Genomic DNA, 18,179 nt, shown 5'->3' on the forward strand with positions numbered 1-18,179 from the left:
GGCTTGGAGGGCTGAAGGGCCTGTTTCCTGTGCTATACTGTTCTTTGTTCTCTCACACTGACATCTCTGTTCTTGACCTGCTGCACTCCAATGACTTCAAGGCAAAATTCTAGAAAAGTATCTCATAGAAACATGGAAACTAGAAGCAGGAATGGCCCTTTGAGCCTGCTCCACCATTCATTTTGATCATGGCCGATCATCGAATTCAATAGCCTGATGTCCTTTCCCCCCACATATCCCTCGATCCCTTCAGCCTCAAGAGCCAGATCTAATTTCTTCCTGAAATCAAACAACATTTTGACCTCAGCTACTTTCTGTGTCCAAACATTCACCATCCTTTGGGTGAAGAAGTATCTCCTCATCTCAGTTCTAATAGGTTTACTCCTTATCCTCAAACTATGACCCCCCTGTCCTGGATTCCTCCACCATTGGGAACATTCTTTCTGAATCTACCCTGTCTAACCCTGTAGAATTTTATAAGTTTCTATGAGAGCCCCTCTCACTCTTCTAAACTCCAGTGAATATAATCCTACCCGACTTAATCTCTCCCCATATGACAGACCTGCCACCCCAGGAATCAGCCTGGTAAACCTTCACTCTACTCCCTCTATAGCAATGTCATCCTCCCTCAGATAAGGACACCAACACTGTGTACAATACTCCAGCTGTGGCCTCACCAAAACCCTATATAATTGTAGTAAAACATCTTTATTCAAATCCTCTCGCTATGAAGACCAACATACCATTTAAATTCTTTCCTGCCTGTTGTACCTGCACGCTTACCTTTCCAAAACACACTTCACAGCTTTCTAAACTCAACACTGAGATCAACAGTTTCAGATTGTAAATTCAATCCTTTTCTGTTTGCATTTCTTTCTGAACATAATAAGAACATAAGAAATAGGAGCAGGAGTAGGCCATCTAGCCCTTTGAGCCTGCCCCGCCATTCAATAAGATCATGGCTGATCTGAAGTGGATCAGTTCCACTTTCCCGCTTTCTCCCCGTAACCCTTAATTCCCCTGTCTATCAGAAACCTACTTACCCGTGACTTAAATATATTCAACGAGGCAGCCTCCACCACTTCAACGGGCAGAGAATTCCAGAGATTCACCACCCTTTGAGTGAAGAAGTTCTTCCTCAACTCCGATCTGAACTGCCCCCCCCCCCTTATTTTGAGGATCTTGAGGATCTTCTGCTTTTGTGTTTTCTCATATTTTCACTTTCAGACAGTTACACACCAGCTCAGGCATATCTTTTATTTATTTTCTTGTTTCTGTCGTGGCTTGGGGTTATCATGACGAGGGAACCTTGAACCGCAATTCATTGAAGGAAAGTTAAACTCTACATGAACCAGCTCAGGACAGGTACAGGGTCTGGTTCCCCCAACTCCCGGGCTCATCCTGCAGGTTCCCTCCTACCAGGAACCACGTCCCAACAGGTTTGCACGCTTTCTCCTGATAGGCTCCTGGTGGATCCCCTAACCCATGAACACCTGTCCCATAAAGGGGGCCTTGCCACCGCAGTTCCTTTCCTTGCCCCATCACCATTCCCTCTGGCCCCCTGTGAGGCTAATCCATCTGTCAATCCATCTCTCCTATCTTCCACCCTATCACAGACCTTCATCTGTCCTTGTCCCGCCCACCCCTGGCCCACAGCCTGTCACATCTCCACCTTTTACCTGTCCTGATGGAAGGTAAACGATCGAAACGTTCACTCTGTTTTTCTCTCTCCGCAGATGCTGCCAGACCAGCTGAGTGTTTCCGGAATTTTCTGTTTTCATTTCAGATTTAGAACATAGAACATTACAGCGCAGTACAGGCCCTTCGGCCCTCGATGTTGTGCCGACCAGTGGAACCAATCTAATGACCCTCTAACCTAAACTATTCCAATGTTATCCATATGCCTATCCACTGACCATTTGAACGCCCTTAAAGTTGGCGAGTCCACAACTGCTGCAGGCAGGGCATTCCACGCCCTTACTACCCTCTGAGTAAAGAACCTACCTCTGGCATCCGTCCTATAATTACCACCCCTCAATTTAAAGCTATGTCCCCTCGTGTTAGCCATCGCCATCCGAGGATAAAGGCTCTCACTGTCCACCCTATCTAACCCTCTCATCATCTTGTATGCCTCAATTAGGTCACCTCTTAACCTTCTTCTCTCTAACGAAAATAACCTCAGGTCCCTCAGCCTTTCCTCATAAGACCTTCCCACCATTCCAGGCAACAAATTGGGTGATGTCATTTGGGTGAGCGTTAGAACGACAATGCTGGTGGGCGACACGGTGGCACAGTGGTTCACACTCTGCCTCACAGCTCGAGGGACCCAGGTTCAATTCCCGGCTTGGGTCACTGTCTGTGTGGAGTTTGCACATTCTCCCCATGTCTGCGTGGGTTTCCTCCGAAAGCTCCGGTTTCCTCCCACAGTCTGAAAGATGTGCAGGTTAGGTGCATTAGCCATTAGTATCTCGGGATGAGTAGCTTAGAGGGATTAGCAGGGTAAATATGTGGGGTTTATGGGATAAGACCTAGGTGGGATTGTTGTTGGTGCAGTCTTGATGGATGGAATGGCCTCCTTCTGCACCGTAGGGTTTCTATGATCAGGCTATATTTATTGGAACAGAGGGAAAATCTAATCAGGAGCTTCAGGAGAGGTGGGAGGCTGTTCCTACTGTTGGTAAACCAGTAACGGGGGGGAAAAGATTAGGATTTATAACAGAAACATTCAGCAGAGCTGGAGAGCTAACTTGGAAACTGGACCCACAGCCTGGCCAATATTTAATTCAATTGACCCAACTCTGTTCGAACATTCATTTGTACAAATGTGACTCAGGCATAATGATGTTTATTGTATATGGGGATGATTTTATCTATCTTTTAGTTGAAGCCAAAAAGGGAGCTGCACAGATGGAGGGAATTTAATTTAGATTAGGCTGAGTTAGTCTGGCTGCCAAGCGGGACCCATGGTAGTTGAGAAACAATGTTATATCCAGCTTTCGTTCCCACAGCTGATGGGAAGTCATTCTGCGCTGTTAAACCGCAATAAACATCTCCCAGTGTGGGCAGCCGTCTCATTAATGGGCTTAGCCCTGCTACCTCCTCGGCCCCTCACCACTCTGCAGTCTACCACCCAGCACACTGTTACCCGCCACCACTTGGACAAAGCTGTGTCCAGCCGGAGGAGATCTCTTTCTCTCTCTCTCTGTCTCTCGCAGCTGGCCCCAGGAGCGATTGGGAGCTCTGTCAGAGAGTTGACTCATTTGTAAACGAATAAGGGAAGTGAGTTTGGAAAACAACAACTAAAATTTTCCACTCAGAGGAGAGTAACCTCTGCTTCCAGCTCCTCTGAGGGAAAGGTACAGAAAATAATCTAACTGCCAAAGGAAAGGAAAAAGAAATGAAGCTAAAAATAAATTAGTCTAAGGGAAGGTGGGAGGCACAGTGGTTAGCACCACTGCCTCACAGCGCCAGGGATCTGGGTTCGATTCCTGCCTTGGGTCACTGTCTGTGTGAGTCTGCACATTCTCCCCATGTCTGCATGGGTTTCCACTGGGTGCTCTGGTTTCTTCCCACCGTCCAAAGATGTGCAGGTTAGGTTGATTGGCCATGCTAAATTGCCCCTTAGTGTCAGGGGGATTAGCAGGGTAAATATGTGGCATTGTGGGGATAGGGCCTGGAAGGGTTAGTTGTTGGTGCTGGCTCAGTGGGCCACATGGCCTCCTTGTGCACTGTAGGGATTCTATGATAAGACTTCATGATTCGAAATGAAGACCTTTGAAACCATTCAGAGTCACCTCGATCATCCAAACCTAATTCATCCACAGCCCTGCATCGGAGCCAATCATTTGGTCTCTGTCCCGCAGCAGCTCAAATTTAAAATTCATAACTTGTTCTCAGATTGACCTGAGATTTCACCCCCCCCCCTTATCTCCGTGTCCTTCTCCAGCCATTGTACCCTCAGCTATCGAGGCCAGAGTTCTGGAATTCCCTCCCTAAATGTGCACAATATCACCACTACAGGCACGAGAGTACATGCAGAGACTCTTGGAGTTCTTTCTGAGAAGATTGTATCTCCTTGATCTCATCACGGAGGGTTCATCATTGCATTAGATACATGATAGATCCTTATCTGGGCAAGCCTGAGTTCACTCCAGTTCCACATGTCCCCAGCAAAGCACAGAGAGAGAGAGAGAGGAAAAGAAATAGAGAGAAAATATAGGCGGAGGAGAGAGAGAGGAAGGAAAGGGAGGAAGGAGAGCGACATGATAAGAAAGAGAGAAGCAGAGGGAGGGAGAAAATGAAACAGGTACAAAGGAGAGAGGGGGAGAGATGAGTGAGAAAAAGAGAAGAGCAGAGAGCGAGAGCATGAGAGTGATAGAGCGAGGGGCGGGAGAGAGGAGAGGGAGAGGTGAATAAGAAATAGAAAAGAGGAGAGAGAGAGAGAACATGAAAGAGAGAAAGAGGATAAGGAGAGAGGAGAGGGAAAGATGATTAAGAAAGAGAGAAGAGAGAGAGACAACATGAAAGAGACAGAGAGAGGAGTAGGGGAGAAGAGGGAGAGATGAGAAAGAAAAAGAGGAAAGACAGAGGACATGATAGAGATAGAGAGAGGGGAGGAAGAGGGAGAGAGGGGAGACGAGTAAGAAAGCGAGGAGAAAGAAAGAAGGGAAGAGAGAGTGGGTGTGTGGAGGGGGCAGGATACTGAGATCTGTTATCAGGTTTTTTTTAGGGGTTGAATTCGTACAGGAACAGGTGCTCCCCTGTAGGTACATGGTGCCTCATTCTGTATGTCAGTGCACCTTTCTCAGAAGGCAGGCACAATTCACTTATTCACTGGCAGCCCAGTGTCTCTCCCACGATAAAGCAACCCAGGACATCTCACATCATCATGTAAAGCTGGAGACAGAGGCAAAAAAACATAACAGGTCACAAAAGGCTAGGCCTTATTGATGGTCTTAAGGTAAAAGAGAAGGAGTTGGAGAGAAGGAAAGAAAGGAAAATTTCAGATCTTTTGCCTAGATGAGCGAAACTGTGACTGTTTCATGGAGGGGGAACTTCACCAGAGACCTGAGTAAGAGAAACGGCGAGTCCTGGGCACAATTGTGGGGATGGAGGAAGTTTCAGAGATAAAGAATGGTCTGGCCATGAAAAGATTTCAATCACATCAATGAGATTCTTCAATTGAAAGCCCAGAGGGGCCAGGAGCCAATATGAGCATCGACGCTGCTGAAGACTATGCAGCTGGAACCAATGTTATTGGGTGACCTGAATCTCCTGGAAGCTTGGCAGGAGATCATTGGAATAACTCAGTGTTGTTAAGGCATAACTGAGAGTTATGTGGGCAGTGTTACAATGGAAGAGGAATTAGGCAGTTTCTGTTTTTTCACAGATATATATGGTCCAAAGCTGGTCTGAGCTCAAATAGAAGTCAAGTTTGGGTCAACTTGAAGCAATGACTGGGGAGGGAGTGGAATCGTTTCTTATTTTCTCAGGGAATGTGTACGTCGCCTGCCAGGTCAGTGTTTGCTGCTCATTCCTAATTGCCCTTGAGTGGTCAGCAGTCTTCTTGAACCACTGCAGTCTCTGAGTTCATGTTGCCTAAGACCTAACTGGACCTTTAAGTGGCTGTAAGAGCCTCATGCTTTCTCTGACAACATTTTACCCACTGCAGGGGGAAGCCTGGCAGCTTTACTTCACGAGATGCTGTCGGGCAAGGGTGGGGTACTTACTTTGTGGCTCCCATGTGGCCATTGGATGCATGCCCCCAGGAGCACCCTTCCTCCTTTACACTCCCGCGCCATCCCCGCCAACCGGCCTCTTATAATTCACCCCCACCCCTCTCACCAGAGTCTGGCGATACCTCCAACTTATCAAGAGTCTGGGCCCCTCTTCATTGAGTTTGCCTGTAGTGCCAGCAGTGGCCGCCGCTCCAGCCTGGTGCCACTGGTCTCATGATAGAGGCAGGAGTCTCCCCCTTACAACAAGTAAAGCAGCTCCCAGTGTTAAATTGCCAGGGACCAGCCATCACTATGGTGCACCCACCATTTTTGATCTGATTTATTATTGTCACATGTATTAACATACAGTGAAAAGTATTGTTTCTGGTACACTATACAGACAGAGCATACCATTCATAGTGAAGGAAAGGAGACAGTGCAGAATGTAGTGTTACAGTCATAGCTAGGGTGTAGAGAAAGATCAACCTAATGTGAGGTAGGTCTATTCAAAAGTCTGATGGCAGCAGGGAAGAAGCTGTTCTTGAGTCAGTTGGTACGTGACCTCAGACTTTTGTATCTTTCTCCTGACGGAAGAAGGTGGAAGAGGGTGTGTCCAGGATGAGTGCAGACTTTGGCTACGCTGACTGTTTTTCCGAGGCAGTGGGAAGTGTAGACAGAGTCAATGGATGGGAGGTTGGTTTATGTGATGGATTGGGCTACATTCATGACCCTTTGTAGTTCCTTGCAGTCTTGAGCAGAGCTGGAGACATACCAAGCTGTGATACAACCAGAAAGAATGCTTTCTATGGTGCATCTGTAAAAGTTGATGAGAGTCGTAGTGGACATGCCAAATTTCCTTAGTCTTCTGTGAAAGTAGAGGCGTTGGTGGGGCTTTCTTCACTATAGTATTGGCATTGGGGGGACCAGGACAGGTTGTTAGTGATTTGGAAACCTAAAAACTTGTAAGTGTCACTGACATTTTCATAGAATCATGGAATCCTACAATGCAGAAGGAGGCCATTCGGCCCATCAAGTCTATAGCAACCACAATCCCACCCAGGCCATATTCCCGTAACCCCACACATTTACCCTGCTGACACTAGGGTCAATTTAGCATGACCAATCCAACTAACCCACACATCTTTGGAGTGCGGGAGGAAGCCAGAGCACCCGGAGGAAACCCAAACACACATGGGGAGAACGCGCAAACTCCATACAGACAGTGACCCGAGGCTGGAATTGAACCCGGGTTCCTGGCACTGAGAGGCAGTTTTAGCGACTGTAGGTGACCACAGGCTCACATAATCCAGAACATTGTGGGTTTCATCAGCGTATGTATAGAAGCTGATAAGCAACGTTGCCAAAATTTTATGGACTGTGTTTGGCCTTGAAAAGTCTAAGGGGATTAGAAATCTTCTCACGGATCCAGAGACTGTTGAGAGGAGATCTAATAAACATTCCAAAATTCCAAACAGTTTTGAGAATCTAAACAGTGACAGATTGTTTCCTCCAGATTGTAAATGGGTAACAAAGGCATTGATTGAAAATGATCGGTAATCGAATAGAAAAGGATGATTCTGTACATACCAGGTGATTAGAACATGGAACACTCTCCCACAAATGGTTTTTAAAGCAACCTCAGCAACTTAGAGTGTCTTCAACATAATGAAACATCCCGAAACACCACCAGATCAAATCTGACAGCGAGCCACGTGAGGAGATTTCAGATCAGATGATCAAATGCTTGGTCAAAGGGGTTGATTTTTGAGGAGTGTCTTTGAGGGGGAACCTGAGGGGAAGGGGCATGCCTTGGCCAACAGCTAGTAATGGGAAAGTTTTTAAAATTGATTTTATTAGTGCCACAAGTTGGCTTATAATAACGCTGCAATGAAGTCACTGTGAAAATCCCCTGGTTGCCACACTCCGGCGCCTGTTCGGGTACACCGAGGGAGAATTTAGCACGGCCAATGCACCCTAACCAGCATGGAGCAAACGGGAGCCCCCGGAGGAAACCCATGGGGAGAGCGTGCAGACTATGATCCACGCCGGGAATTGAACCCGGATCCCTGGTGCTGTCAAGCAGCAGTGCTGACCATTGTGCCGCCGTGCCACCCAAGGGACCCCATCGGATTATTTTAAAATGTTTTCATTTTGGCCAGAATCTTGCCATCTCAGCAAGCAAAGACCTAGTTCTGGAAATATGGATTCTTAAGATTAGCAAAAAACAAAGCAAAAATCCTAAATTGCAGAGACGTGATTGCATTGCCTATAAAGTGTGTTTGAAATAACCATAATAATGGTTTCTGTCCTGAAGCCTTGATTCCCAGTTATCACTCCCAGTTGTCTCAAGATGCTCAAATAAGTAAACAGAATACTATCGAAGGAAGGTCATTGAACAGAGGCATTAGGTTTGTGTTATCCAGTGATGTTACTTAACCCATACATAGAATCATAGAACCCTACAGCGCAGAAAGAGGCCCTTCAGCCCATTGAGTCTGCACCAAACACAATCCCACCCAGGCCCTACCTCCATATCATACCCACTAATCCCTCTAACCTACACATCTCAGCACACTAAGGGGCAATTTCTTAGCATGGCCAATCAACCTAACCCACACATCTTTGGACTGTGGGAGGAAACCGCAGTACCCAGAGGAAACCCACACAGACATGAGGAGAATGTGCAGACTCAACACAGGCATTGACCCGAGTTGGGAATCGAACCCAGGACCCTGGAGCTGTGAAGCAGCAGTGCTAACCCGCTGTGCTACCGTGCCACCCATTGAGTTGAGCTAAAGTCTCTTACTCCCAGACTGCAATAGTGCCACATTTCTTTATACAATAGCTCCCGGGATGTAGTGCAAACTCACCTCCCTTTGGAATGTAACAAGCTAAACAAACACAGATCACACCAGATTCACATCACAATCGATAGCAAGACTGTTCTTCAGAGAGTATTCCAAGACTTGCCCTTTATCCATTTAATATGAGTTTTAACAAATGGTGACAGAGCAAACAATGAGACTGGAGACAGATCTCCGGGAGCGATGGTTTCCATGCCGGGATATTAAAGCAGTAGGTGAGAAAATTGTAACCTGAGCCATGATCTTGATTCAGGAAGTGTCTCCATGGATTAGGAAATGGCCAGTGTTGTACCAGTGTTTAAGGAAGGTGGGCGAGATAAGAACATAAGAACATAAGAAATAGGAGCAGGAGTAGGCCATCTAGCCCTTCGAGCCTGCCCCGCCGTTCAATAAGATCATGGCTGATCTGAAGTGGATCAGTTCCACTTTCCCGCTTTCTCCCCATGACCCTTAATTCCCTTAACTTTAAAAGAGTTTTTTCAAGTTTATTTATTAGTGTCACAAGTAAAGCTTACATTAAACAAAGCAATGGAGTTACTGTGAAAATCCCCTAGTCACCACACTCTGGTGCCTGTTCGGGTCAACAAACCGAACCAGCACGTCTTTCAGAATGTGGGAGGAAAACGGAGGAAACCCACACAGACATGGGGAAAATGTGCAGACTCAAGACAGACAGTAACCCAAGCCGGGAATCGGACCCTGGTCTCTGAAGCAGCAGCGCTAACCACTGGACCACCATGCCGCCCAAGACTATGGAATTCAAACCATACCAAAAAGGAAGATGAATCATCATTTCAAAGTGCTGAATCCACAGATCGAACACTCTGATCAAATGAAAATGAAGTGCATGAACACGGAGTAATACTTTGCTTATCCAGGAAGCCTCTTGTGCAACTCAGCAGAGCCAAGGATTAAAGAGAATACAGGAGTTTATCCAGCATAATATCTCACAGCCTGTCTATTGGTTCACCACCTAACTCAATTTCACTATTAGGATTAATACACTTTATTCTGCAATATCTTTCTGTTTCAATGGTGCAGGAACTATATCCCGACAGTTCACTTATAAACCAGGGAATTATAGCCCCAATGTTGTGAGGGCGGATCTGTTATCGGGGACAGAGCGATAGAGAACTTGGACAAACATGAATCGATCAGAGAGAGCCAGCTTCAATTTGTAAAGGGTAAACCACACCCGATCAACCAAGATGCACTTTTTGAAGAGGTCTCGAACATGCTGGGTATTAAAGTCCCAATGCATGTGGTTTAAATGGATTTCCAGAAGGCATTCAGTCAACATATGTGTGCATAAATTACAGCAGATGGAATTGGAATCAAATTAAGGTGACACCGCAACAGCACTCCTCCCACATGTTGCAAGATACATTTTCTAACCCATCATTAGACCATAAAGTATAGGAGCAGAAGTGGGCCATTCAGCCCATCGAGCTTTTTCCATCATTCAATGAGATCATAATTGATATGATATGATAATCCTCAACTCCACTTTCCCGCCTTAACCCTGAATTCCCTTACTGATTAAAAATCTGTCTGTCTCAACCTTGTACATGGTTAATGATCCAGCCTCTACAGCCCTCTGGGGTAAAGAATTCCACAGATTCACTCCCCTCTGAGAGAAGGAGTTCCTTCTCCTCTCTGTCTAAAATGGGTGACTCTGAGATTGTGCCCAATGAAGGATAGAGGATTGAGAGAAACAAGCAATAGGAGCTATTAAACTTGAGTGTGAAACCCAATTAGTGTAGGCTTTCCGATAGTATAGAGCACCTTAACAGCAATGAAATGAGTTTTAATAAACTTATATCACTTACTTTATTTGCAACAACTAAATCCACCAAACCTTTCGTTGAGTGTATGAGAGAATCAACCTCTTGGAATGACAGTCCAGCCAATGAGGATCCATTCACTTCAAGCAGTGTATCTCCAGGGCCAAGTCTGCCATCCCTAAATATAACAGTGAAGAGAATCCACAAAGTGAATACTGAGAACAGCATTGTAAAGAATAATTAATAACACATTATTCCATGAGTGTTCTGCCTGAAGGCAGCTCCTTGGCTCACTATCTGCTGATGTTTCATCCTGAGCCGGCTGCTTGGCAGCTTTTTTGTCAGTTGCGGTTTGATATTTCTTTCTGCTCTCAGGGCCTGGCCCTGAATCTGGCTGAGCCGGGCCTCCTACAGCTTGCCTCATGTACCCAACACCCTCCTCCCCTTCCTCTCAATCGGGAAGACTCACGACTGGCTGGTACCGTGGCACAGTGGTTAGCACTGCTGCCTGACAGCGCCAGCTGACCCATGTTCAATTCCCGATTCGGGTCACTGTCTGTGCGGAGTTTGCACGTTCTCCCCGTGTCTGCGTGGGTTTCCTCCGGGTGCTCCGGTTTCCTCTCACAGTCCAAAGATGTGTGGGTTAGGTTGATTGGTCATGGACCTTAATGCTAGGGGCATTAGTAGGGTAAATATGCGGGGTTATGGGTTAGGGTCTGGGTGGTGCAGACTTGATGGGCTGATTGGCCTCCTTCTACACTGTAAGGATTCTATAAACTCACTTTCCTACAGCCCAAACCCCCAACGAAGCAGAGGAACAGCAACAGGCCATTCTGCCCCTTGATTCCATGCTACCTTTCAATGAGATCCTTGCTTATCTCCATTTTATCTGCCTTTACCCACAACCTGTAACCTTTATAGAATCATAGAACCCTACAGTGCAGAAAAAGACCCTTCGGCCCATCGAGTCTGCACCGAACACAATCCCACCCAGGCCCTAATATGTTATGCCCACTAATCCCCCTATCCCAGGACACTAAGGGGCAATTTCTTAGCATGGCCAATCGACCTAACCCGCACATCTTTGGACTACGGGAGGAAACCGGAGCACCCGGAGGAAACCCACGCAGACACGAGGAGAATGTGCAAACTCCACACAGACAGTGACCCGAGCCGGGAATCGAACCCAGGTCCCCGGAGTTGTGAAGCAGCAGCGCTAACCGCTGTGCTACTGTGCCACCCGTTTTTAGTACCCAGCTTGCCCGCACAAAAATCTAATAGTCTCTGCTTTGAAAATTCCCACATACTTTCCAATCCCGCGTCAACAGTTTTTTGGGGAGATTGATCCAGTTTTTAATCCTCTTTGCTGGAAGAAGTTCTCCCCTATATCATCCTTGAATGATCTAACTTTAATCTCCTCTCTTATCCAATCTCTACAAAATTTGAGAATAAGGGGCAAAACTTTGAGAACTGAGGTGAGGAGAGATTTCTTCACCCAGAGGGTGGGGAATGTGTGGAATTCACTCCCACAGAAAGTAGTTGAGGCCAAAACATTGTGTGAGTTCAAGAAGAATTTAGATATAACTTTTGAGGCTAAAGGGATCAAGGGATAAAGGGGAAAGGGGGATCAGGATATTGAATTTGATGATCGATTATGATCATAATGAATGGCGAAGCAGATTCAAAGGCTGGATGGCCTCCCCCTGCTTCTAGTTTCTATGTTTTTACCATTAGTAAACATTCAAAAACAGAATGCCAATATTTCTAAAATGACTGAACGTTCCAGCAGTTTCTTGTAGTTTAGTTTGGTCTGCAGGATGTTGAGTTGGACAAAACATGAGTGCGTTTACAGCCATAAGTCTCCCGTGGGTCTGTACTCGTTGGAGTTTAGAAAGCTGAGGGGGGATCTTATAGACACGTATAAGCTAATGAAGGGGATGGATAGGGTAGAGGTAGAGAGATTCTTCCCGCTCAGAAAGGATAGCAGGACTAGAGGGCACAGCCTCAAAATGAGGGGGATACAGTTTAGATCGGAGTTGAGGAGGAACTTCTTCACTCAAAGGGTGGTGAATCTCTGGAATTCTCTGCCCATTGAGGTGGTGGAGGCTACCTCGCTGAATATATTTAAGTCATGGGTAGGTAGATTTCTGATAGACAGGGGAATTAAGGGTTATGGGGAGAAAGCGGGAAAGTGGAACTGATCCACTTCAGATCAGCCATGATCTTATTGAATGGCGGGGCAGGCTCGAAGGGCTAGATGGCCTACTCCTGCTCCTATTTCTTATGTTCTTATATTCTTATGTGGCAGCTATACCATCAGCAAAGGGGACAGACACTTCTTCCAGAGACGATGGGCTTGATACCGAGCAACGGACAGGGATTGAAGAGGTCACAGACCTGCCCAGTGATGTGGTGTATGAGGGAGTGAACCAAAACAGGGCAATGGATGATATTTCACCATCGTTTTCAGGCGAAGGAAATTGGCACAGTTGGGCATGAGATGATCTGCGCCCGTTTTCACACCACTACGCGCTGTACCAAGACCCAGAAATGGGCGCGATCGAGACCGTACACAAAACAGGTGCGATGTCAATTTAAACATTTTTCCGTGTATTTCAATCTACTTAATGAGCTGCACGGCCCACTTTACCGGCACGTCTGCCTTTATCACCGCGTTCGCCCAATCCGGAATCCAGACTAGGAACAGACCTGCTCCATAAATTCTCCATTAATTCACAGGTTTTAAGTCAGTCCGCCTTAGCACTGAGGTCAGGTGTCACGGATGCTGGTGGGTCCTAGTGCACACAGCACTCTTCCAGGTGGGGGATGTGCTGGAAACCCTTTGAAATGGCGGTGCTGCAGCCTCAGGACTTCTCAAGCAGCAGCGTCTGTGCTCACTACTGCATGAGCTGTGGGTGTGTGTTACTGGGGGGAGCTGTGTTGCTGGGGGGATGGGGAGTCTGTGTAAGTGGGGAATGGTGGGGCTGTGTTGCTGGGGGGCCTGCGGGAGGGGATGGGCAGTGTATGTTGCTGGGCTAGGAGCAAGCAGCGTTCTTTAACCTCTCCATGAGTGTCTCCCCTTCTCCAAATCCCACCTCCCCACACCCCCACCCCTCCCCCATCTTCTAGAGTGACAAGATGGTTTTTGCGAAGCAATCCATTGATCTTGCTGTTCTTTTGGTTGATGCTGGAGCTGAGGAGGAGGAGGAGGAGGAGGAGGAAGAATTGCGGGCACAGGAAGCCCAGGCCTCACCATTGGCAGGAATAGAGAGAGGTGGCCACCAGAGGCAGGAAGTTGCTGCCATTCGCTCTAGGGAGAGGGAGGGAACGGAGACCCTGCAGTTCCGCACAGGAGTGTTAATTGAACAGATATTGGACACCATGTGCTGCCAATGGCTCCATCTCTGAAAGGAGAGAGGGCAACACCTGTGCCACTTGTTGCAGGACTTGGCACCTCGGGGTGGGGGGGGGGACACCCACTTTCTGCTGTCCACACTCGTGTCATGGATACCCGAGCTGGGCAATGTGTCAAATTTCTGGATCTGGCAGGGAAGCAGTGTTATTTTTGGTTTTGCGCATGCGCAATTGGGCACTCCGATCAGAGCTGCGGGATTTTGGGTGCGTTAAGCCCCACCCACAGGCTTCTGCAGTCAGCGTCAAACTTGCTCAAAATTTTGCACCAGAGTGTGTATGGGGGGGTGGGGAGGGCTGAAAACACACCCCAAAAATGGCTCTGAGACTCTCCCAGTTTCAACTCCACCCAGCACTTAGACAAAAAAAGATAAAATATAAGAACATAAGAAATAGGAGCAGGAGTAGGCCATCTAGCCCTTCGAGCCTGCCCCGCCATTCAATAAGATCATGGCTGATCTGTCGCTGCTCAGTTCCACTTTCCCGCCCTCTCCCCATAACCCTTAATCCCCTCGCTTATCAAAAACCCATCAACCCGCGTCTTAAAAATATTTAGCGAGGCAGCCTCCACCACTTCAACGGGCAGAGAATTCCAGAGATTCACCACCCTTTGAGTGAAGAAGTTCCTCCTCAACTCCGTTCTAAACCGCCCCCCCTTTATCTTGAGGCTGTGCCCCCTAGTCCTACTGTCTTTTTTGAGCGGGAAGAGTCTCTCCACCTCTATCCTATCCATCCCATTCATCATCTTATACGTCTCAATGAGATCTCCCCTCATTCTTCTAAACTCTAACGAGTACAAGCCTAGTTTATTCAGCCTCTCCTCATAGCTCAACCCCCTCAACTCCGGTATCAGCCTAGTAAACCTCCTCTGCACTCCCTCCAAGGCCAAAATATCCTTACGTAAGTACGGCGCCCAAAACTGCACACAGTACTCCAGCTGTGGCCTCACCAATGCCCTATACAGCTGCAGCAAGACCTCCCTACTTTTATATTCAATCCCCCTCGCTATGAAGGCCAGCATCCCATTCGCCTTCCTGACCACCTGCTGCACCTGCAGGCTGGGTTTTTGCGACTCATGCACAAGGACCCCGAGGTCCCTCTGCACCGTCGCCTGCTGCAGTTTTTCGCCACGTAAGTAATAGTCCTTCCTACCATTCTTCCTACCAAAGTGGACCACCTCACACTTGCCAACATTAAATTCCATTTGCCATTTCCTGGCCCATTCGCCCAGCCTATCTAGATCCTTCTGCAGACTCTCCACACCCTCTGCACAATTTGCTGTTCCCCCAATCTTGGTGTCATCAGCAAATTTCGACACCCTACACTCGGTTCCCTCCTCCAGATCATCTATATAAATAGTAAAAAGCTGAGGCCCCAGCACCGACCCCTGGGGCACTCCACTAGTCACCCAAAGTGTTTGAAAAATCAGAAATGAAACATTTGGGGGACGGGAGACTCGAGTGGCACTGTTCCACCAGCTCCCCACTGGGCACCATGCCCTCCATGAGTCTTCAGCTACTGGATTTCCCGTAGTGTCAGCTCCACACCAGATATCCACACGGAGCTGTATAATTTAAATAAATGCCGATTATAATTTATTTAACATGTAATTAGTGGACCCGGGACTGAAATCACTGGGCCAGTCAGAGCTTCCCCCGCCCAGGCCAGGAATGGTTCACTCCAGCAGGGTTTACAACAGCTCCCCACTTGCGGGGAACTGGCGGTCGGACCCTGCTGGAGTGAAGGGGGGGGGGCCATTAAGACCTCCCAGGAGGTCAGGGGAAAGGGGGCTCCCCCTGGGCATTGACAGCTCGGCAGTGCCAGCCTGGTCCCCTGGCACTGCCCAAGTGGTAATGCCCAGGGGGTACCTTGACAGTGTCTACCGGGCACCGGACAGAGAGCGGTACCTAATTTAGTGGTGGCCCCTTTGTGGGGGAGATTGGTGGAGGGGTGGGTGCTCTCGCAGCCACTCTGCAGAGGGATCAGTGACAGAGGGAAGGGAGACCAGCGATCAGGGCTGGGCATCGGTGTGGGTGGGGGGGGTGCGAGGTTGGCCCGGGTGGCCAGCGATCGGACTGTTGGTGGGGGGTTGGGGGGGCAGCGATGCGGGGCTGCAGGACTGGCCACTGGTCACGCTGGCCAGCAATTGGGAGGCTGGCAGTGCAGGGCCACTGCGCACGCGCTGATCTCCGCTGTGACAGAACAGCACGTGCGCAGTGGCTCACTCAGCGCTATGCTGCTGGCCTTTTCCAGCAGGAATAGGCCCTGCCTCCAGATTCTTAATGAGAATCATGCCAGGGCGCTCTGCGGTGCACAGAGCGTGGGAGATTCCTTTTGAAAATCCTGCTGAAAAAAGCAACAGGAATTACTCCAGTTTTTATGTGACTTTGGCACGTAGAATTTTTTTGGGAGAGGCCCACCCTTGTCTTGGAATGTGGAAGAGAACATTTACTCAGGCAATGCCCCATGACTTAAGTACTCATGTTTTCAATCGGAACATTGGACTTTAGCAGATGGAAGAAAATCCCCACAGTCCACGCAAGACCAGCCGAAAACTCCAGATAAAATCTTACAGCGATCAGTCAGTCTTATCGTGCTAACTTTCCTCACTGAACATTAAAGGTCGATTCCCTTTGGAATGAAATCGGATAAATGGCTTGAAAAATTGAGAAAAAAGAGCCATTCGCTCAGCACTTTGTGAGACCCCTCGCCACACGGGCTGAGCCTCAGAACTCAGCCACACGGAGGTTCTCCCTGCCTCAGCTCAGGGTGCAGCTATTTTCCATTTCTTTTCCCAATGCAAAGCTGTTTCTGGAGTGTACTATCATGGAGGTAGGTGAATACATTCATGTACATTGATCTACTGATCCAGGAAACTATCTTATACCAATTGTGGAATTTTGTATCACAGAGGGCTGTAGGGATGGGTCATTGGGTATGTTCAAGGCTGAGGTAGACAGATTTTTCATCAGTAAGGGTATTCAGGGGATAAGGCGGGAAAGTGGAGTTGAGGGTTATCACATCAGATCAGTCATGATCTCATTGAATGATGGGTAAACTCAATGGACCGAATATCTTACTTCTGCTCCTATGGTCTAAATTTGAAGTTGCACAATCCAAAACTGTACCTGACCTAGCAGCTTAGTTTGGCCATCATGGATGGACGTTCTGGGGTCTTGCTGCCCATTTATGCCTAATATTTGCAAACCCTCCTGGCAGGAAAGGTCATTCTAAAAGAACAAATGCCGAAAGCAGCACTCTTTATCATTAACTTTATCAGTAACACAGCAGAGTAGAACGCTCTCTTTAACCTGGAGTGGTAATCTATCAAAGTCTGCCACTCACCCTTTAGCGAACAAGCCTAAATTTCACCCCACTGCAGAATGGGTAACAGGGAGGGGAGTTTGATATCAGTGCATCGTGCCCCAGGCAGCTCGTTACTTCTGAGCATTAGCGTAAAAACTATGCATGACCTGAGGTCAGATGCTGATCTGAGGTTACTGATGTCGCACTATCTGTAACCCCCGTGACTTGCCTGGGTTTGCAAAACCTCACTCACTGTGCCGTCTGGAGACAGTACACATCTCTTTAACCTGTGCTCGGTGCTCCTTCCACTCACATTGTCGGCCACTTTAAGACTTGAATAACAGGTTAGGTGTAAAGATTCGCATTCTAATCAGTAATCTGTAAATTGTCTGTGCTGTTATATGCTCTGTCTGAGGCCAGAACTCTCCATTCGCCTGATGAAGGGACAAACCCCAAAAGCTAGTGAGTTTACTATCAAATAAATCGGTTGGAATTAAACCTGATGTTGTCAGACTTCTTACTGAGGTTACTGAACAGCAGGGTAAAGAGGCCATTTTCAGCAGAGAAGGGGCCACCCACATATCGAGGGAATTACCTGTCAGCAGCTCCTCCGCTGATCACGTGGTTAACCGTTATGTTAGAGGGATCATTTCCATCCACGCCAATCTTAATCCCTAATTCCTTTTCTCCAGTGGCGATGTACAACCTCCAGGCACCCAGTGTCGACGCCTGTCAAAGCAACACATGCTGTTTACATTCAGCAAAACAAATCCACAATATCCAAATGTAATGGATTCAGATTCAAGATAAGCTTTTTTTTTAACCAGAATGACTTCTTATTAAGCACTAAAATTATTAGCAATTTCAGCTGTGCCAGGAACACACAACAACGATCTACATTTGTCTCTAACATAGGTAAGCTACTTCCTGTGTTAGAGACACACAGTACGAGAGGCCACGGGCTTAGGGTGAGGGGGGAGAGGTATAACACAGATATTAGAGGGAGGTTTTTCACACAGAGGGTAGTGGGGGTATGGAATGCTCTGCCAAGTAAGGTGGTGGAGGCAGGTACGCTGGAGTTGTTTAAGAGTAACTTA

The 18,179-nt window shown here is 47.6% G+C and overlaps 1 protein-coding gene across 2 annotated transcripts in view; it reads right to left on the minus strand.

Moving 5' to 3' along the window:
* Window positions 1–18,179, minus strand: part of il16 (interleukin 16) — a 131,471-nt gene that overhangs the window by 88,299 nt on the left and 24,993 nt on the right. For both annotated transcript variants that reach the window (XM_080214246.1, XM_080214245.1), the window contains exons 3-4: window positions 17,678–17,811; window positions 10,411–10,543 (exon numbers count right to left, since the gene is read on the minus strand). In XM_080214246.1, coding sequence (XP_080070372.1) covers window positions 10,411–10,543; window positions 17,678–17,811 — 267 coding nt within the window. The remainder of the gene's footprint in view (window positions 1–10,410; window positions 10,544–17,677; window positions 17,812–18,179) is intronic.

Source organism: Carcharhinus amblyrhynchos, chromosome 28 (genome assembly GCF_965287045.1).
Source record: "Carcharhinus amblyrhynchos chromosome 28, sCarAmb.v2.hapA, whole genome shotgun sequence".
NCBI lineage: Eukaryota > Metazoa > Chordata > Chondrichthyes > Carcharhiniformes > Carcharhinidae > Carcharhinus > Carcharhinus amblyrhynchos.